The sequence below is a fragment of the Carassius carassius genome, chromosome 26 (assembly GCF_963082965.1).
Source record: "Carassius carassius chromosome 26, fCarCar2.1, whole genome shotgun sequence".
NCBI classification, from domain to species: Eukaryota; Metazoa; Chordata; class Actinopteri; order Cypriniformes; family Cyprinidae; genus Carassius; species Carassius carassius.
The window spans coordinates 24,723,098-24,743,526 of NC_081780.1; the positions used below are offsets into that span (position 1 = coordinate 24,723,098).

Below are 20,429 nucleotides of genomic sequence, written 5' to 3' on the forward strand. Positions count from 1 at the left end.
GTGATACTCAAGACCTTTCACAGAGTTGCATATGATGCAAAAGGAGTACCCCATGGAAGTGCAAGGAATGTGATGTGGGATTATGCTTGCAGTTAGACAGGAACGGCTTCAGAGAGCACCACATTCAAATGACTGGATTGAAGGATCCAAAAACGCCTATAGAACTGGAGTACAACAAATGGCTCCTGAGTGAAAACTGTGCAATCCAGTGTCTCAAAAAGACTTGTATATATGTATTAAAAGTTCCTTTTTCAAGATTGAGGCATTAGATTCTTTCAATCATGAGTTTTCAGATTTTCTCTAAATAAAAACCAGTACAATTTCTTCCCGTTTTAAATTTTTTTGTCTATTTAAATTATTTACTAACTCATTACACAAAATAATGTACAATAACTGTAATTTCCTGAAAGCCTATAATTTTCTGAAAAAAATGACACAAAAAATGTAGTCTTGACCATATCCCTACACCTAAACCTAACCTTAACCATGAGTGATCCTTAAAAATAGAGGAAATGATAGATGAATGACACTGATGTACAAGCACCTAACAGTGATTGTAAGCGTAAACTTCACAAAATCTATAAACTTGTTCTTCAAATCTGATTGGTTAATCACAATGTTGTTCCAGGGTCAACAAAGATGTTGTCCCAGGAACATGTCTCACTTGGTAAAATCAGGTTCTGCATAAAGGCACATATCAAATTTGCACTGTGGTTTGCTATTCCCTTTGGATATTTAACAATTTTGCCATCAACACTATAGTTGTTCAATTGTTTGGAGGGTAAACTTACACTTTTCAAGATTAAGAAAATATGTGACACACTTTTTTTTTTTTACACATGACAATGATAAGATTTGTTTTATTTAAAAAAGCCCTGATCTGCAAAAAATAAATGAAAATGAATTAAAATGATAGACTTGTTTGATCAGCACTAGAGGAGAAAAACGAATTAGTCAAATATTTAATTGAATATCACACAACATTGCAGCATGTAATATGATAATTAAGATCTATGGAAACACGTGACAATAATATGTAGTCAAAATAATCGTCTCACCAAGTAATTGTCCATGTATTTCCCTCCTCTCGTCGCTTCTCTCTCTCCAGTCCAGCGTGTGGCGCTAAAACACACGTGTGTTTGTCAAACACCATCAAGCCTCAGAGGAAGAAGAATAGTTTCACCGCGTTCTCTGTTGTTTTAATGTGGTGCTGCTTTAAGACAAACTGTTAGAAATATAATTTCTGTAAACAAAAAAATACAGTTTTTGAATCAGGTCAGTAAATACATGTTATATTCACATCATCATTAGTCGTGTCTACGTGTTGAAGCAAAGAGAAATACATCGGGAAGAATATCAGCTGAAGATGGTGTTTGTTAAAGAGGAGATTGAGGAGAACACGAGTGAAATAAAAGAAGAGGAACCAGAAACCTGGAAAATAAAAGAAGAGGAACCAGAAACCTTGATAATAAAAGAAGAGGAACCAGAAACCTTGATAATAAAAGAAGAGGAACCAGAAACCTTGATAATAAAAGAAGAGGAATCAGAAACCCGGAAAATAAAACAAGAGGAACAAGGAGGTAGGTCTTTATTCATATTTAATGACTGTTTGTGGTACATTAGTCTTATGAAGCATTAATCCTCTGGGTCTGAGAGGGTTTGGGGACCTGGAGAAGTTTTGACATGCCCTGGACATTTGTGCTCTTTCAGTATCTTAAAAACATATTAATGATTGAAGTTTGATTACACTCTAATCAGCAGAAACTGTGCTACAATAATATGTGAGCAGCATGAATGTAGCCTTCATGTGTTTTTGAGAAAATAACATGGTTAGTGAAAAACATTAAATAAGAACATAAAACACACTTTTGTTCACAAGACGTTTGAGAGCTGATGTCTTAGACTAGAGTTTTTGCTAGGGCTGCTCGCTCATGGCCATATGTCCAAAACTTTCTAGAGTGATTTACTTGAAGACAGAGGTGTGTGTATTGTTGGTTTAATTTGAAGATTGAATGTGAAATTATTGCAATATAAAAGTAGGGTAAACATAACTATTATGCTCACCAAAATCTAGATTAAGACCTGTTCAGAGCACAAGATATTAGTTTCAGTAGAAAAAGTTTAAAGGTCCCGTTCTTCGTAATCCCATGTTTTAAACTTTAGTTAGTGTGTAATGTTGTTGTTAGAGTATAAATAATATCTGTAAAATTCTAAAGCTCAAAGTTCAGTGCCAATCGAGATATTTTATTTAACAGAATTCGCTTACAACGAACGACCCGTTTGGACTACATCCCTCTAGTTCCTGCAGTAATGACGTCACTAAAACAGTTTTTTGACTAACCTCCGCCCACATGAATACACAAAAAGGGGGGCGTATATATATACACGTGTATGTATATATATATGTGTATGTGTATATATATATATGTGTATGTGTATATATATATATATGTGTGTATGTATATATATATATATGTGTATGTATATATATATATATATATGTGTGTATGTATATATATATGTATATATATAAAATATATATATTAGGGCTGTAACGGTACGTGTATTCGTACCGGACTGTTTCGGTACAGGGCTTTCGGTACAGTGTGTACCAAATACAATATTTTGTGTGCGGAACATAGGTACTGTTACGTTCTAGCTCCCCAAAGGGAGGGGATCCTGACAACCCACTGCTCGGGCCCACCGATGCCAACAAAGGAGGTATTGGGGTTGCGGTGTGAGAAAAGGACACAACTCCAAATACCGTATAAAAACAAAGCTTTTATTTCACCACGGTAATAGGGTAAATAAACAATATTATATTGTAAATAATAAACAATAATATTCTGGGAAAAGGGGAGGACTGGACGGACCAAAGCAAAGAAATTTCTAGGTATTTTCAAATTGCCTGAGTTTTGAGAATGCAGCGGACGTGAAAGATTATAATTAAACAAGAGCTCATTCAACTGAGGTGCTAAACCATTCAGTGCTTTATAAGTAATAAGCAATATTTTAAATAAGGCGGCACGATTAATCACATGCGACTGTCATGCGTGTCTCGTTAGTAAAGCCGGTTCTGTGATTAGCGGTAAATGTCCATCACCTGCTTTCAAATGGAGCGGCACTTAATAGACACAGCCGTAGTTCGCTGACAAGCTACGCAATATTGCGTTCGTAATCGTATGCGATTCATCTGCGATTATGAACGTGATATTGCGTAGCTTGTCAGCGAACTACGATTCTCTAGTTTTGTTTTCCTCCAGCTGCGCTCCATTTTCCGGGCTGCTCTCTTTAGAGTGTGAGTATGCTCATCATACCATGGTGTCAGACTTAGGGATGCAAATGATTAATCAATTATCGGTTAATTGTCGATAAGAGATTAATCGATTAGGGCTGTCGATTGTCAGTTAACTGATTTAATGTTGGGCTGCGTGCGGCTCGTGCGCAAGAACACGTGCGAGTGGCTGTGAGTGATGGTGACGATATATAATTGCATCATCATTAATTCACAGTGTACTAATTAAGCTTTTAATGTGATGTTAACTTTAAAAGTACATTAAAATGGAAACAACACAAGTTATTCAACATGAAAAGATAGATAGAAATGTAGTAACCAAGTCATTAAATCAGATAACTGTCAGATAACAGGTAGTCTATTCATTCCTACAACTTAATTCGTTCCTGCAACTTGTTAAATTGTGGCAATTGTCCATGTTTCGTTAATTTTGTTCCCTAAATAACCCATGATTTAACTGAAATAAGGGAACAAATTAATAAATAGAACGAATTCTTAATTTCATGAAGTCTTTCATTTCCCTTCCCATGTGTACCACACACAGTAAGAGATGCGATTAAAAGTGAAAGATAATAAAAATAAACCTGCGAACTTAGAAGATTTAAGAGAAAAAAAAAGGCAAACCAGGACAAAGCCACATTAATGAAGGCTATCTTGAACGGCATCTAGAGACATGGTCATGATCTAACATTTTCCTAACCCTGCGAAAAGTTTTTTCTTTTTTTTTGTTCTTTTCTGTCTCAGCTGTTCCATCACCCTCGAGCCTTGCGCACACGTATATTCTAGCAATTCAAACTTACATCGCAGTCTGTTCATTATCAAAATAATGTAGTCAACTAAACATCAGTTTAAATAGACCGTAGTATTCCGGACCACACTCTGCTGGTTCAAGAACATTTTTGCTCATATGAAGAGGATCATCTTTTCTGTCTATGTGCGAATGTGTTGGTAGTTTACATTATAAATAATAGTTTAACATTCAAATATATTGCGAATATGGAAACATTAGGATTTGTGCCGAATGAGACATGAGCAGTAATATCCAAATAAGTCTAGTCAAACCTGCGCTCGCTCGTCGTCTGCACGCACACACAGTCACGAGTTAATTCACTGTATGTCGGATTTTTAAAAACAAATAGGCTAGGCGTACCGGAATGCAAAAATTCTAAATCGGACATTTTCTAGAACAGAATCCAGCAGGATCAAATTAATGTGAGCAACTGTGTGTTTTGCTGCAGCAGCGCCGATGGATGCGTTTCACTTATTGCGCAGCGCAGTCACGCGCGCCACAGTTACGTTTTCATTTTATTTTAAATGTCATAATGTTTTAATGCCATAATGTCATTTGAAAACATTGCAATTGTGTTTTAAAATACAACAACGAGCATCACAAAACCAATTAAAGAGGCGTATTCAGCGGTCTCCCTGCGGGATAGAAAGCAGTCAACAAAGTAAAATGATCTCAAACGTATGGCGCGCTCTCTTCATTTTATGAAATGATCATAATCACATCTATTCATTTTATAATCCTGCTACTAGCATTTTATTCAGACTAACAGACTAAAACCCCATTAATTCAAGTGAGAAAGCGTTTTGTGTGTGTGTGTGTGTGTGTGTGTGTGTGTGTGTGTGTGTGTGTGTGTGTGTGGCTTTTGCATATCCTAAAAATTGTAAAAACAGTCAAAGGGACAGTCGATGGTTTTCATCCAAAATATCTTAAAATGTGTTCCGAAGCCGAACAAAGCTTTTGGGGTAAAGTAACCCTTTAAGATGCATGCCTAAATCGTCAAATACATGCAAAAATATGTCAAAATGGTGTTTATTCATGTAAACCTTCATCAGTTATGTTTTAAATAAAAGTAAATAGTTAAGAATAAAAATTAAATTTTAACAGTAAATTTAAAGTGCCAATAAGTAATATTATTTTTGCTGTTTCTGTGCTTAATATTAATCAAACAGTAGACAGACAAAATCACTCACTTTTCTTGACTGAAAAAGCATTTGACTTGAAGCATGTTTAATTCTTACATTGAAGACTGTGCTGTTACATTAATTACATTACACCCCCCCCCCCCCCAACTATGATTATGACTTTGCTATAATCAAGCAGCCCTAAAAAAAAGGTTTCTGGACATGGGCTCATTCTCTTCCAGCAGGACACACTTCTGGAGATCTAAAACAGTGGGCTCCCCAGTAACGTCTGTACACAAAGCAGCGCTGAGGTCATGAACACTACTTTACGAGATAAAGTGAAAATGACATCAAACCTTTTCTGAAAACGGTTCCCTTCAAAGATACTTTCATATAAATCACCCACACCATGTTGAGATTTTAAAACATGTTGTGCTTATGTTTATTGTCAAAAGCCTTTAGTGGTAAATCAGTGTATAAGAAACACTGATAATGTATATCGTAAAAGACAGATTTCTGTTAATCTGGTTTAAAGGTCCATTTAGTCCAGTACTAGGCTTGATTTCTGATTGGGAAATCGCCTCTCTCATTCCTCTCAGCACGCCTTCTTCCAAAAACTAACTGTATCTGAGATTAACCTTTTTTTTGAGGTGATGTGGGCATTTACATAATAACAATAATAATAATAATTTGAATAATCATGTCAGTTATAATGTCATAATACTTACATATTTGTGGTTATACGTTTAAGTATGATTATGTATAACACTCAATGAACACCATAATATATCTACTTCATATATAGTATAATGGACTGTATCATATCTTGACATTAAGATCTGCACAGTATGTTACTACAGCTTGTTAGTGGTTAGATGTTGAGTGTTTCTGTGGAGCTAATGTTAATTGATGTGAGCTTAATAACCCAACTGAAAAAAGCAATGCTTTATATGGTTACATTTTCAATTCAATTCAATTCAAGTTTATTTGTATAGCGCTTTTTACAATACAAATCGTTACAAAGCAACTTTACAGAAAATTATGTTTCTACAATATTTAGTAGTAGCTAGTAGTTTGTGCACGTTTGACAGGATTTTAGAAAAATAGAAATAATAATAATAATACAAGACGTAGTCAGCTAGATGATGAACTATCAATATTATTAATTAATAGTAATTATAGGATGCAGTCACACATGTAGCAATAATTGTTAGTTCTGTTTGTTGATTCAAGGTTAGCATCATCTGGGGTCCTCTGAGGGTCAGCATCATCTCTTCTCAGGTGTTCTGCATCCAGACTGGAGCTTGTGTAAATCCTAGTGGTGGCAAAACATAGAAACAAAATAGAGACATCATTAGCATAGCTGCTGATCCAACAAAGTAAAATTAGTTTAACCCAAGCTAAAGAATAAAAATGCAGATGCAACTACACTCACAATTTAAGAGATACATTATTCGAATGCTTGGCGAAAGAGATGCGTTTTTAATCTAGATTTAAACAGAGAGAGTGTGTCTGAACCCCGAACATTATCAGGAAGGCTATTCCAGAGTTTGGGAGCCAAATGTGAAAAAGCTCTACCTCCTTTAGTGGACTTTGCTATCCTAGGAACTACCAAAAGTCCAGCGTTTTGTGACCTTAGGTTGCGTGATGGGTTGTAGCGTGGTAGAAGGCTAGTTAGGTACGCAGGAGCTAAACCATTTAGGGCCTTATAGGTAAGTAATGATAATTTGTAACTGATACGGAACTTAATAGGTAGCCAGTGCAGAGACTGTAAAATTGGGGTAATATGATATTTTCTTGAACTGGTAAGGACTCTAGCTGCTGCATTTTGGACTACCTGTAGCTTGTTTATTGACGAAGCAGGACAACCACCTAGAAGTCCATTACAATAGTCCAGTCTAGAGGTCATGAAAGCATGAACTAGCTTTTCTGCATCAGAAACAGATAACATGTTTCGTAGCTTGGCAATGTTTCTAAGATGAAAGAATGCGGTTTTTGTAACATTGTAAATATGATTTTCAAAAGACAAATTGCTGTCCAATATAACACCCAGATTTCTGACTGTAGAGGAAGTAACAGTACATCCGTCTAGTTGCAGATTGTAATCTACAAGATTCTGTGTGGTGTTTTTTGGTCCAATAATTAATATCTCTGTCTTATCCGAATTTAATTGGAGAAAATTATTTGTCATCCAATCTTTTACATTTTTAACACACTCTGTTAGCTTAGATAATTGGGAAGTTTCATCTGGTCTCGTTGAAATATATAGCTGAGTATCATCAGCAAAACAGTGGAAGCTAATTCCGTATTTTCTAATAATATTACCAAGGGGCAACATGTATATTGAAAATAGAAGGGGACCTAGGACGGATCCTTGTGGCACTCCATATTTTACTGATGATAAATGAGATGACACCCCATTTAAGTAAACAAAATGGTAGCGATCGGACAGGTAGGATCTAAACCATCTTAGAGCCTGCCCTTGAATACCTGTATAGTTTTGTAATCGATCTATGAGTATGTCATGATCTATGGTGTCGAACGCAGCACTAAGATCAAGTAAGACTAGAAATGAGATGCAGCCTTGATCTGACGCAAGTAGCAGGTCATTTGTAATTTTAACAAGTGCAGTTTCTGTGCTATGGTGGGGCCTAAAACCTGACTGAAATTCTTCATACAGATCATTTTTATGCAGGAAGGTGCTCAATTGAGCAGACACAACTTTTTCTAAAATTTTAGACATAAATGGAAGATTTGAAATAGGCCTATAATTTGCCAGTACACTAGGATCTAGTTTTGGTTTCTTAATAAGAGGCTTGATAACCGCCAGCTTGGTGGTCTATACACAGTAGCCAGAGCAAGAGATACATTAGATTTCTTTTGCATGTCTGACAGTGTAACATTTAGCAGAAGTATTTCAAAAGAGTTAAACCTGTATCCTGTTTTCTAGGTAACATTGAGAATATCACTATATATTGTTGCAACACCTCCTCCACGACCAGTCTGACGGGGCTCATGCTTATAACAGTAGTTTGGTGGAGTAGACTCATTTAGACCAAAATAATCATTTGGTTTTAGCCAGGTTTCAGTCAAGCAGAGTACATCAAAACTATTTTCTGTGATCATTTCATTTACAATAACTGCTTTGGGTGTGAGTGATCTAATATTTATGAGCCCAAACTTTAAAAATTGTTTTTGTTCATTTACTTTACATTTTTCTGGTTTAATTACGATAAGATTTTTTCTAGATCCTACATTATATTTTGACCTCACTATTCGGGGAACAGACACAGTCTTAATAGTTTTTACAGCACAAGTACTTTTATCATTTAAGCGGGTGGAACAAAACTCATCATAATAGTTATTAGAGAATTGTCTTACTAGTCACATGGAGCGAAGTGTCCTGGAGATGTTGTCAGAGAGCAGCTCCGCTCCGATTCTGCTGGGGTGTAATCCATCAGCGCGAAACAGCCTAGGACGCTCCCAGAAAAGATTCCAGTTATTAACAAATAGCAGTTTCTGTTCTTTACACCATGACAACAACCATTCATTTAAAGCAAAAAGTCTACTGAACCTTTCGTGTCCTCGTCGATACGTGGGCAGTGGTCCTGACACGACGATCGTCGCCGCGGGCGTCGTGCTGTGAACCGTCTCGATCAGGCTGCTGAAGTCCCTCTTCAGCGTCTCCGTCTGCTGCAGCGTGGTGTCGTTAACCCCGGCGTGAAGCACGACCGCTCTGGGGCTCTCGTCGGCCTTCAGGATCGCGGGTATCTGCGCAGAAACATCGAGAACACGAGCACCAGGCAAACAATGAGTGTGCACTTTACCTTCGGCTAACGTAGCACTTACGTGTCGGACGATGGAGTCTCCGATGATCACAGCGTCGCGTCCTGTCTCGCGGAGGGGAGCGAAGCGGTTCCGGATGGAGATGTCGAAGGCAGGAGGGGGAGAAGTCGTCGCCCGGGACCCGGCTCGCATCCTCCGCTGTGGATGCACCCAGGGTCCGTGGTGTCCCGGCGTCGCAGTGAAGGACATCTGGGAAGATCGCGTCCTGGGTGCACCGGGCCTGTGCAGAGAAACACACGGAGTAGACGTGGTGGGACTGTTAGCAGATCGCTTAATACTTACCCCGGACTTGTGAGCGTCAGCCCGGGATGATTCCAGCGCGGTTCTCCGCTCTCTCAGCTGGGCCTGCCTCACCTCCAGGTCGCGAATCTGCTTTCCCACGGCCTCGAGCTCGAGCTGCACAGAGTGGAGACATTCATCCGCCATTAAAGCAAGTAACAGTGAGTACAGCAGTGGTAATTTCTGTGAATAGAGTATTAGCAATGTAAGCGCAGTTAGCTGCAACCACGCCGCTGATGCTAACGGGCTAAAAGCTAATAGCGGACCCGGGAGATCAAAATAAAACTAGTGATAGCGAGGCGCTCTGATTGTTTTTGTTGTAGAATACAATAGAGGATATATTCACACGTTATATAAACGGAAACAATGATGTATAAAATTGATTTTTGAGTTAAAAATAGTCAATGAAAAGAATATAGTGACGGAGCTCAAACGCAGTACAGCCGCCAACAACAAACAGGAAGTGACGTCAAGTACAGTGACGTCGAATACAGGCTGCACAAAATTAAACATTTAATTTTGATGGTCCCCTTAATCAGTTGACTATAAGCAATTTTGCAACTACATGCCAACTAACTCTATCATTAGAGTATCGGTGTCCTCAAGAATGGTTGAATCTAGTATTATAGAATAAGCTATCTGTTTATCTTTTGGTTGACCATCTAAATAAAGTGTAAGCATATATTTAGCTGACATACTAATACTTGACTGAACGCCAGTTGATATGTAATTGCAGAGTTATCCACAGCTGTCTAAAGGGTACCATCAAAATAGTCAAACTGATATTACAATAAAAATAGCAAATGTGTCATATCACACTGTTGTTGCAAAATTAAGGCCCAATCCCAATTTTACCCCTTAGTCCTTCCACTTTCCTACCCCTCCGTTTCCCGCGTTCACGTGAAGGGGTAGGGGTGTCTCGATTCTCTTTTGGTTGGAGGGTAAGGGGAAGGGCCAGATAGCCCTTCAAACGAAGATTTTTCGGGACCACACTTCAAACAAAGGGGTATGAATTATCTCGGCAACATGGCTGCTAAAGCGAACAAAAAGACACATAAATGTAAGCTTTTTGGCATAAATAAAGATTTTAACGAAAAGTAATCATTTGTTTTATGTTACATTCAATTGAGAGTTCATATTAACGGTCATGTTACTCAAGGAAATGTTTGCAAAAAATCGTTAATATTTGCTAACGTCATATCATTACAGACTGCATGATAGTGCCACAGCATATGTCTGATCAGGGCGATAACTGCCGTAGACTAATCATCCCCCAGTAATTAGAAATTGCTAAACCATTTTCTCAAATATTACCTATTCGAGAGAGAGAGAGATGGAAGTTGCGTGTATTCGCGTCTGTACGTTTATCTTTTTAGAGTGAGTTTACTTAAAAACAGCGATTGTATCCTCTCGTCGCTGGAAATTTAATGTAGCCATTCAGTATTTAAACTGCATTTAATAAAAGTCGTGGGGCAGCGTTGACTAGTTTATTTTCTCCTGGATGTGATATGTATGTGTGTGTGTGTCAGTAAGCACCTCATTAATACAGAACGATAATTAAAGTCTCTAATGCACACCAGCACACCAGTATGTGTGTATTGTAAGAGCTAGACGACGAATGATGGCATGTGACGTCATGCTAGTGGTGTCCCAATTCTTAGGGGAATATTTTCTCCCCTAGACACTGTTTCAAGGGACAAGGGGAAGGGGTAGACGGAGGGGAAGGGGTATAAAATAGGATTGGGATTGGGCCTAAATCAACACTCATCAGCTTAAGAGACAGACTCACTCTCAGGTTATAATTAAAAAAGCTTTTATTTGCAAAGAAGGTCAGACAGTCATACAGCAACGCTGATTTCCTGCAGGGTGAAACCGACCCAGGAAGAGGGCAGTCCTCCACCTTATATCCCTTTGCTGCTTCAAGCTTACAAAGTCTTAGCAGCTGTAAATTTCCATGGATAACATAAAACACACTCTCTGTGGTTTGTTTCTCACACATTTAGGACTTATGCCGCGTTTCCAATGAAATTACCAGGAACTTTTTTTCCCAGGAACTTTTTCCCCCCAGACCTGTTGCTTTCTGCGTTTCCACCGCGGTGTAAAGTACCGGGAAGATTAGGCAAATAGACTGGTGACGTAGGTCTGCGTGCAATACAAAGTAAGCTGATTTAGGACTTGCATCCTCGGTAGTTCGGACTTTGTGCATTCAACTCGGTAGTGTGATGTCCGCGATGACGCAAATCCGGTAATTCTGCAAATGCTAGCGTACTTCATAACTTCAGTCAGCTCTCCTTGACTACTGCAATTTTCCTCTCTGTATATTTACAATAAAACGAAATAGGATATCAAATACCACTGCCTCCTTTCGTTTTCATTGAAACATAATAACAGCTGCAGAAATGTACTTAGTTCAGGGATGTGTGTATATATACATCCATTACAATGAAATGAAATATATAGATTTGCCTTTTTTTATTTTCATTTTAACACATAGATAAATTAAATACAGACCAAAGATAACTTGTTATATTTACCCAAAACGAATTATATTTTATGTTTAACCACTAAAGAGACATCAAAGCCAGCGGCACATATCAGAAGTTCTAGCCGAGGTGAGGCTGCTCTCGGCGGATAGATGATCACTGAGCTCCCGCTGATCGTGTGGAGCTCACATCTCTGAGATCGGCAAAACACATTTTTAAATAGGCGCTGTCTTTATAAATAAACCACAGATTTGAGTTTTAAACTACATTCTCGCCTGAAATACTTTTAAAATTACATTTCATGACACAATAACAGTAATATTTTGAAAATGTTGATCCGAATAAATGGTGGTTGAACTCAACCAATGCTGCGTGAACTCAACCAATCAGGATGTTTAGCGCCCAAGTCTCGCCCCCGAAAGTTCCGGAACTTTGAAAAAGTACCACCTCGCCAGCAGGGACTTTCTGAGGGGCATTTTTTTTTACCCAGAACTTTATTTAGTTCCTGGTTCCTGTGGTGGAAACACACCGAGTACCAGGCCAAAGACCCTAGTTCCTGGGTAAAGTTCCTGCGGTGGAAACGTGGCATTAGGTGACCCCCTCAAAAAAAGGTTAACCACGCAGGTGCGCGAGAGAGAGCCTATGTTATCACAAATAATTAAAAATATATATACTTTCAAGCATACTAATAAACTAACGTTAAATATAAAAATACTGTGTTTAAAACAGCTAGTTCATATATAGTTGGACGCAACTGTCATATCACGTGTCCTGTGACAAATCTGCCGCATCTGCACACGGAAGTTATCAGTCTAAATGTTCTGCAAAATCAGACAACGGTGAAAATCAATAGTAGATTTAATCAGGTCCAACAGTTTAACACTAATATTGGACATAAACGAACACATTAAATATAAAGTATTTGAAACAGGTAAGTTGATATATTTGGAATAAAGTTGAACTGAACTGCATCAGTCATACAGCGCTCCGGACCGCGCGCCTCATGACGTGTCCGACGCACCGCCACAGAAACAAGAATGAGATGCATTCTAACATAACTGTGGCATTAAACTAAGTTAGTAAGGGCTCGTTTAAAATATTGCACACATACAGGTCGTTCAGATTACTTGTTAAAGTGCAATGAAATACCTTCTATCTGCAGACGATGTACATCTGTTTGAGGATGGAGACTTTGTAACGGCCAAAACCCTGAGTTCTGTGCATGAAAATAATAACGAGGTGGCAGAGCGTAAACTTATTCATAGTTGTTCTCAAATAGTCCTTCTATGTCATTACCACACAGTGTGCGTTATAAGTTAAGTGATCAGTCTCTGTGTACGCGCGTGCTGTGTGTGTGTGTTTGTGTGTGTGAAATGCGGTGCTGAAGTGAAATAGCTGGGCAGTTTGATAGCCAAATTATAATAGGCCGCCTAATAAAAATAAAAAGTTATTATTATTATTTAATACATTAATAGGAGAATGAGCCTAATATCATCTTGACTATCGACAGAGAAATCTGCTTACTTCGATATCTCTGACTATTGTCGATACATGATACTATCGTCTATCGGCACAACCCTAGGACTTATACATTATAACTATGAGAAATACAGGAAATACTGCTGGTCATATAATTAGAATATCATCAGAATGTTGATTTCAATAATTCTATTCAAAAAGTGAAACTTGTATATTATATTAATTCATTACACACAGACTGATATATTTCAAATATTTATTTATTTTAATTTTGATGTTTATAACTGACAACTAAGGAAAATCCCTAATTCAGTATCTCAGAAAATTAGAATATTGTGAAAATGTTCAATATTGAAGACACCTGGTGCCACACTCTAATCACCTAATTAACTCAAACACCTGCAAAGCCTTTAAATGGTCTCTCAGTCTTTCTGTACTTTATCCTCTACTTTTTTTAAAGTAGTTCTTTAGGCTACACAATCATGAGGAAGACTGTCATCTCACTTCAAAAAGGACTGGACTGCTGCTGAGTGGTCCAAAGTTATGTTCTCTGATGAAAGTAAATTTAGCATTTCCTTTGGAAATCAGGGTCCCAGGGTCTGGAGGAAGAGAGGAAGGCACACAATCCACGTTGCTTGAGGTCCAGTGTAGAGTTTCCACAGTCAGTGATGGTTTGGGGTGCCATGTCATCTGCTGGTGTTGGTCCACTGTGTTTTCTGAGCTCCAAGGTCAACGCAGCCATATACCAGGAAGTTTTAGAGGACTTCATGCTTCCTGCTGCTGACCAACTTTATGGAGATGCAGATTTCATTTTCCAACAGGACTTGGCACCTGCACACAGTGCCAAAGCTACCAGTACCTGGTTTAAGGACCATGGTATCCCTGTTCTTAATTGGCCAGCAAACTCACCTGACTTTAACCCATATGGGATATTGTGAAGAGGAAGATACGATATGCCAGATCCAACAATGCAGAAGAGTAGAAGGCCACTATCAGATCACTATCACTCATAACACCTGAGCAGTGCCACAGACTGATCGACTCCATGCCACGCCGCATTGCTGCAGTAATTCAGGCAAAAGGAGCCCCAACTAAGTATTGAGTGCTGTACATGCTCATACTTTTAATTTTCATACTTTTCAGATTTCTAAAAATCCTGTCTTTGTAATGGTCTTAAGTAATATTCAAGTTTTCTGAGATACTGAATTAAGGATTTTCCTTAGTTGTCAGTTTCACTTTTTGAATGGAATTAGTGAAATCAACTTTTTTATGATATTCTAATTATGACCAGTGCCTTTATAATCCATTGTAAAAGTGGATGCAATGTGTTCATTGTGTTATAAATCATCATAATCTTAAAAGCTATAGCCACAAATAAGTAAATATTATAATATGTTGTATCATCTCATGAATATTCATGTTTTTTTAAATAATGCATTATGCATTTATTATAATGGCTTAAGAATACTCTTATAATGTATTATAAATACGGGCTTCATAGAAAGTGTTACTGTTACATTCATATAGTGCTTTTCTGGGTACTCAAAGCGCTTTACATGAAAGGGGGAATCTCCTCGTCCACCACCAGTGTTCAGCGTCCACCTGGATGATGTGACAGAAGCCATATTGCGGTAAAACGGCCAAATACACACCAGCTTATTGGTGGAGAGGAGAAAGAGTGAAGCCAATCAATGTATGGGGATGATTAGGAGGCCATGATGGTCAGAGGCCAATGGGGAAATTTGGGATTTTTAATGACCACAGAGTCAGGACCTTGGTTTAATGTCTCATCCGACCCCAAAAGATTAATTCTACTGACAGTTATAAAGTTTCAAGTAGTTTTAGATCATTTGTTGTAATAGAAACAATCTTTAGTATAAAAATGGAGCAGCAAATGGGGAACAATTTTTTTCAACAAAGTGTATGTTACATAATGTTGTAGTTGATCAAACATATTGAATAGTTCTCCTTGTAGAAACATTGGGGTTTGTGTATGTAATGTTTTAAAAATGATATTTTTATATTTGCAGGAAGGTTTAGTTAATAAAATTGTATCAGAAAGAACAAACTTTTTTCAAGTTACTGACAAGTGAACTGTTTTTGCTTTTATTTTAGAGTTTATTGAAGAAAGAGAGGAGAACAAAAAATGGAGTGAGGTTGAGGATAAAAATCATGTCAAAACTGGAGAAAAACCTTTGAGTTGCTCTCAAACCAAACAGAAAGATCTAAAGAAAAGAAGAGCCAAGAATACTTTCATATGCACTCAGTGTGGAAAGAGTTTGACAAGCAAATATAATCTTGATTTTCACATGAGATTTCACACTGGAGAGAAACTGTTCATTTGTAAACAATGTGGGAAGAGTTTTACACAAAAAAGAAGCCTTATGGCACATATGAGCGAGAAGATCCACACTGGAGAAAAACCTTACAAGTGTTCACACTGTGACAAGAGATTCAGTAATTCAGGAGACCTGAAAAAACATGAGAGGATCCACACTGGAGAAAAACCGTACACATGTAATCAGTGTGAGAAGTGTTTCAAACACTCATCACAACTTAAGGATCACATGAACATCCACACTGGAGAGAAACCGTGCTCATGTGATCAATGTAATAAAACATTTTTGAGCGCTTCAGACCTGAAGAAACACCTGACAGTTCATACAAAGGAGAAGCCGTATTCATGTTATTTGGGTGGAAAGAGTTTTTCAAGTTTTTCAGTTTTGAAAATACATCAGAAAACACATACTGGTGTAAAAAAGTACAAGTGCTCCGAGTGTGAAATCACTTTTACTTCAGTGGGCAGTTTAAAACAGCATGAGAGGATCCACACTGGAGAAAAACCTTATGAGTGTTCACACTGTGACAAGAGATTCACTCAGTCAGGATACCTGAAAATACATGAGAAGATCCACACTGGAGAGAAACCTTTTGAGTGTTCACACTGTGACAAGAGATTCACTCAGTCAGGATACCTGAAAAAACATGAGAGGATCCACACTGGAGAGAAACCTTTTGAGTGTTCACACTGTGACAAGAGATTCAATAGGTCAGCAGACCTGAAAACACATGAGAGGATCCACACTGGAGAGAAACCTTATAAGTGTTTACATTGTGACAAGAGATTCAAACAGTCATCACATCTAAAAACACATGAGAGGATCCACACTGGAGAGAAACCTATTAAGTGTTCACATTGTGACCAGAGATTCAATAATTCATTAAGTCTGAAAACACATGAGAGGATCCACACTGGAGAGAAACCGTATCACTGCACTGAATGTGCGAAGCGCTTCAGTCATTCATCTGCTTTACACATACATACAAAAAACTATCACAGTAAGGCCCCGTACAAACAGAGATGCCTTTAGCCGTATATGTACAAATTTTGTATGTTATTGGTGTGTCCTCTAGACGGATCCGGTGTTTTGGCAGCATGAAACTGCAAATTTTTCTTAACGGGTCCCAGAGTGGATCGATCTGATGTGTTTACAATGTGTTTACAATCTGCTTTTGAAGAAATATTGTAGTATCATGCTACAGTGTACATTCTGTCAGCTGCAGTTCTGGTGTCTCTGTCTGAACTGTACAACATCACATGCATTCACATCAGTGTTAATTAACTCTGCTTTAGAGTTACTCTCACGGGTCACTGCACTTATTCGCAGACACAAAAGTACATTATTTGCATGTGCTTTAAAGCCTTGCTGGTTAAATGTTTCATTCATGCGCTGGTCTGATGTATGCCTTTTCTGAGCGTCACATACACCCGAAGCGTGCGCACCAAAAAGCCTGTCAAACAGCGCCTGATCTCTGAACTTAGTTATCTTTTGTGCTTATACTGTCAAAACACAGAAGGTTTACAAGTAGACTAATAATAAAATGAAAGTAAGCAGTTGAGATGGAACTTTTTTGTGCAAGAAGTTTTCTGGAAAATAATTCCATATTCCCTCTGGTTCGCTAATGTGTTATTTCACCAACACTTCGTGGCCTATGCCTTGATGGTATGGTATGGTAGTTTGTGCATTTCCACGTTACGTTATGTTACGTGTAAGATACTTTGTGTTGTACGTTGCCATGACATTCAAATGCACACAAAACTTCTACGATGGTACCTCAACCTTTCACAGACACACCGTGAAATTAATGTTGAATTGATTTGCTTGTTAAGGTATTGTAAACTCATGAGGAAAGAAAAACTTAAAAGCATACTCTATCATAAATCTTCTGGTTACATTATCCTAGGCTCTTTTCAATAAAATCTATGCAAAACAGGGATGTCCAACCGTTCTGTATAATACAGAATTTTCCCGTATTTAAGGCATCAGAGAAGCGTTCTGTATGAAAGCTATACAAAACACAGTTTGTCCTGTATTCGCAGGAATACGCCGTATGGCCACCTAGACCATACAAATAACAAATTAATCATTGTTTTGCACAAATCATTGTTTGAATTGCGAATGTAGCCTCTCAAGGAAGGCTTTAAGACCTTGCAGAATACTCTGCCGCCTGAACGCTCCCACTTCACTTGTGCTAACGACAATCCACAGAAGAGGATTAGGTCCATGCAATAAAAAAAATAAATAAAAAAAACCTCGAGATTAAAGTCGTTACATTTTGAGAGAAATGTCGAAACAAAATATTGAGAATAAACTTGTTAAATTACAAGAAAAAAGTTGTTACATTTTGGCAAAAAATAAAATGAAATAAAAGTATTTTTAAGGGTAATAAAATGAAGTGCAAAGAGATAAATCACTCTCTATTCTTGACTTAAAAAGAGTTGTATTACAGTTGCTTTAGGAATCAGTCTATATAGTGTTTTATTTTTAGATTTGTTCATTGCATTTCTTGAATGTTCCTACTAAGTAAACCTTTTGTATCTGAAAATAAGCCATTGTTTGTTTTATTAGTTGTTGCAATGTATTGCTATATTTAAATTTACTTTGTTTATTGGTTAATGTTTGATTTAGTAATTTATTTTTAAATCCCCTTATTTCTGATTTAAAACACACACACACACACACACACACACAGTAAAGATTATTTAACAGTTTATTGAACATAGAAGGCTGCACACTTCTTATGTTTCTTTGTTTGTACCTTACCTGAGTCCTAGAGTCTCTGGCCATGGAGTGAACGGTCACATTCCATGTGTCACCAACATTTAAGTAAATGTTAAAATGCATATTTTGTTGTGAATCTTTTTTGTTATTTAGGATTTCTGTTAAGGTGTTATCTGATTGTTTACTTTTTCATTTTGTTTGGTAGAAGCTACATGGGTATATTTAGAGGTTGTTGGTACTACCCAGTCAGTCGGTTGGTCATCTGGGCTGATTTCAGTCCTTGCATTGTATTGTTACTCTGTTAGCAGGGCAGATTTATTCTTTTTGTAGGCCTGTTTTAGTTCAGTTATTTTTCCTTTGTTTTAGTTGAGTTTGCAGGAATTATGTTGAACTGGACCTTTGATATATCTGCTTCTGTGGATTTGATTAACATTTTTGTTATTGTTTTGGTGGAAGAATAAATCAACAATTTTTTTCCCACAACTATCCTGCTTCTCCTTGGCTACTACCACAGTATCTTTGTTCTTAATTATTAACACACTATTCCCACTGGTCCTTGAAGGCAGGGGCGTAGCACCAAATTCTGGGCCCTATGCACAAGCAGTGGCCATGGGCCCCCGTAAGCTCGAGGTTCACAACTACCTACAACTAACCTTACTACTAATCTAAGAACTCTTATATGTATAACAAAAAAAAGCCTTATTACACAACTTCTCTGAATTTCTGTTTTATTTGCAGAATGCTTAAAAGCTAACAGTAGATGCCACCAAAGGTAGCCTAACATTATAGGCATGCATGAAAATTGAAACACTTTTTCATTTGGCTGAAGAGAACAGCTTTTTAATGCTTAATGTACAAAATGCCTAATTTACAATGAAAGATAAAAAAAAAAACTTAACTCACTTGTCAATTTCCATTAATAAGGAGCAAAAAAAAAAACTTCCACAAAGTGCTAAACACTGAAATTTATACCCCAGTTAGTGCCCACTGACGGGTCTTCTTGGTGGCAAAATCCTTGATGAGGTCCTTAAAGTCCAGTTTTCTTGCCAACTGACTTTCAATGGAGAGAAGGGCAAGGCTGTTCAATCTATCCTGACTCATTGTTGATCTCAGGTAGTTTTTAACCAGTTTCATCTTACTGAAAGCCCTCTCACCACCAGCAACCGTTACAGGTAAGGTACAGAAAATCCTCAGTGCAATGCATGTTTCTCCAAAAATGCTCTGTAGTTGTAGCTTATATATGGCATTAAGGAGCTGAAGAGGGGACAGGTTATGGGCAAATGTGGCATTATATACTGTCTTTAGGAGCAGCATCTCATTCTCAAATTCAACTGTGAGATCTTTTGGGTATGTTCTAGTCAGAGCCCGACATGTTGCCTTTATCTGTTCTTCTGACATATCCCCCAACCTCAGAAGAGGTGCAAAAGATTCACATAAGGTGGCTGTAGTCTGGAACCTTTCACTTAGATCGCTGATGATGCTATCAATGGCAACAAAAAACACATTGTTTCTGAATACCTGCTCTGCACTACACTCAGTCTCATCCTCACTCCTCCTCTCATCAGACATTAATTTCCTTTTCCGTTTCCGCCTCTCCTCACTTCTAAATTGAGCAGGGATCTCCATGGCTTGGGCTACTAAGGAAGCTTCAGTGAGAAGGGAGTCCCATTTATTACGAATAGCCTGTATTTCCTCCTGTAGATCCTTGATATTTGCAGCCTGACTATCCAAAGAAATATCCCCTGTCTGAAGGATTAGATTTCGATTTTCAATACACTGTAGCACCTTTACCCACACAGTTAGGAGAACTACTGCATCAAAGGTCTTAAAATAACTATTTAAGCCATTTGCCTCAGACTTCGCTTCACTTGTAAGGTTGCATGTGTCTAATACACCTTCTAGTGCCACCAGAACAGAGGGTAAATGAGAGGCCACAACTCGCACAGCAGCAATCCGTGCACCCCATCGAGTGTCAGACAGGCGATGAAGAGAGCATCCAGTTTCTTTCTTTAAGATTGCCCATCGCTCTGGACTAGCACTGAAGAAATTATAGAGGCGATTAACATTACCAAA

The 20,429-nt window shown here is 37.9% G+C and overlaps 1 protein-coding gene and 1 long non-coding RNA gene across 2 annotated transcripts in view; one reads left to right on the forward strand and one right to left on the reverse strand.

Annotated features, from left to right (window-relative positions):
• The window catches only part of LOC132106209 (uncharacterized), a 64,417-nt gene extending 45,993 nt beyond the window's left edge, over positions 1-18,424 (reverse strand). The window contains exon 1 of the long non-coding RNA XR_009424080.1: positions 18,308-18,424. This is a non-coding gene — a long non-coding RNA (uncharacterized LOC132106209). The remainder of the gene's footprint in view (positions 1-18,307) is intronic.
• Positions 1,126-18,300, forward strand: LOC132106052 (zinc finger protein 883-like). Its single transcript, XM_059511666.1, has 2 exons — positions 1,126-1,580; positions 15,409-18,300. Exons 1-2 carry the CDS (start codon positions 1,367-1,369, stop codon positions 16,662-16,664), a joined length of 1,470 nt encoding a protein of 489 aa, XP_059367649.1. The 5' UTR covers positions 1,126-1,366; the 3' UTR covers positions 16,665-18,300.
• Positions 18,425-20,429: the final 2,005 nt, after the last annotated feature.

Bases quoted from the DNA above. Each gene is read 5' to 3' on its own strand.
- LOC132106052 (XM_059511666.1), top strand. From the start codon at position 1,367: ATGGTGTTTGTTAAAGAGGAGATTGAGGAGAACACGAGTGAAATAAAA. The intron at 1,581-15,408 runs GTAGGTCTTTAT...CTTTTATTTTAG, and splicing joins AAAACAAGAGGAACAAGGAG to AGTTTATTGAAGAAAGAGAG.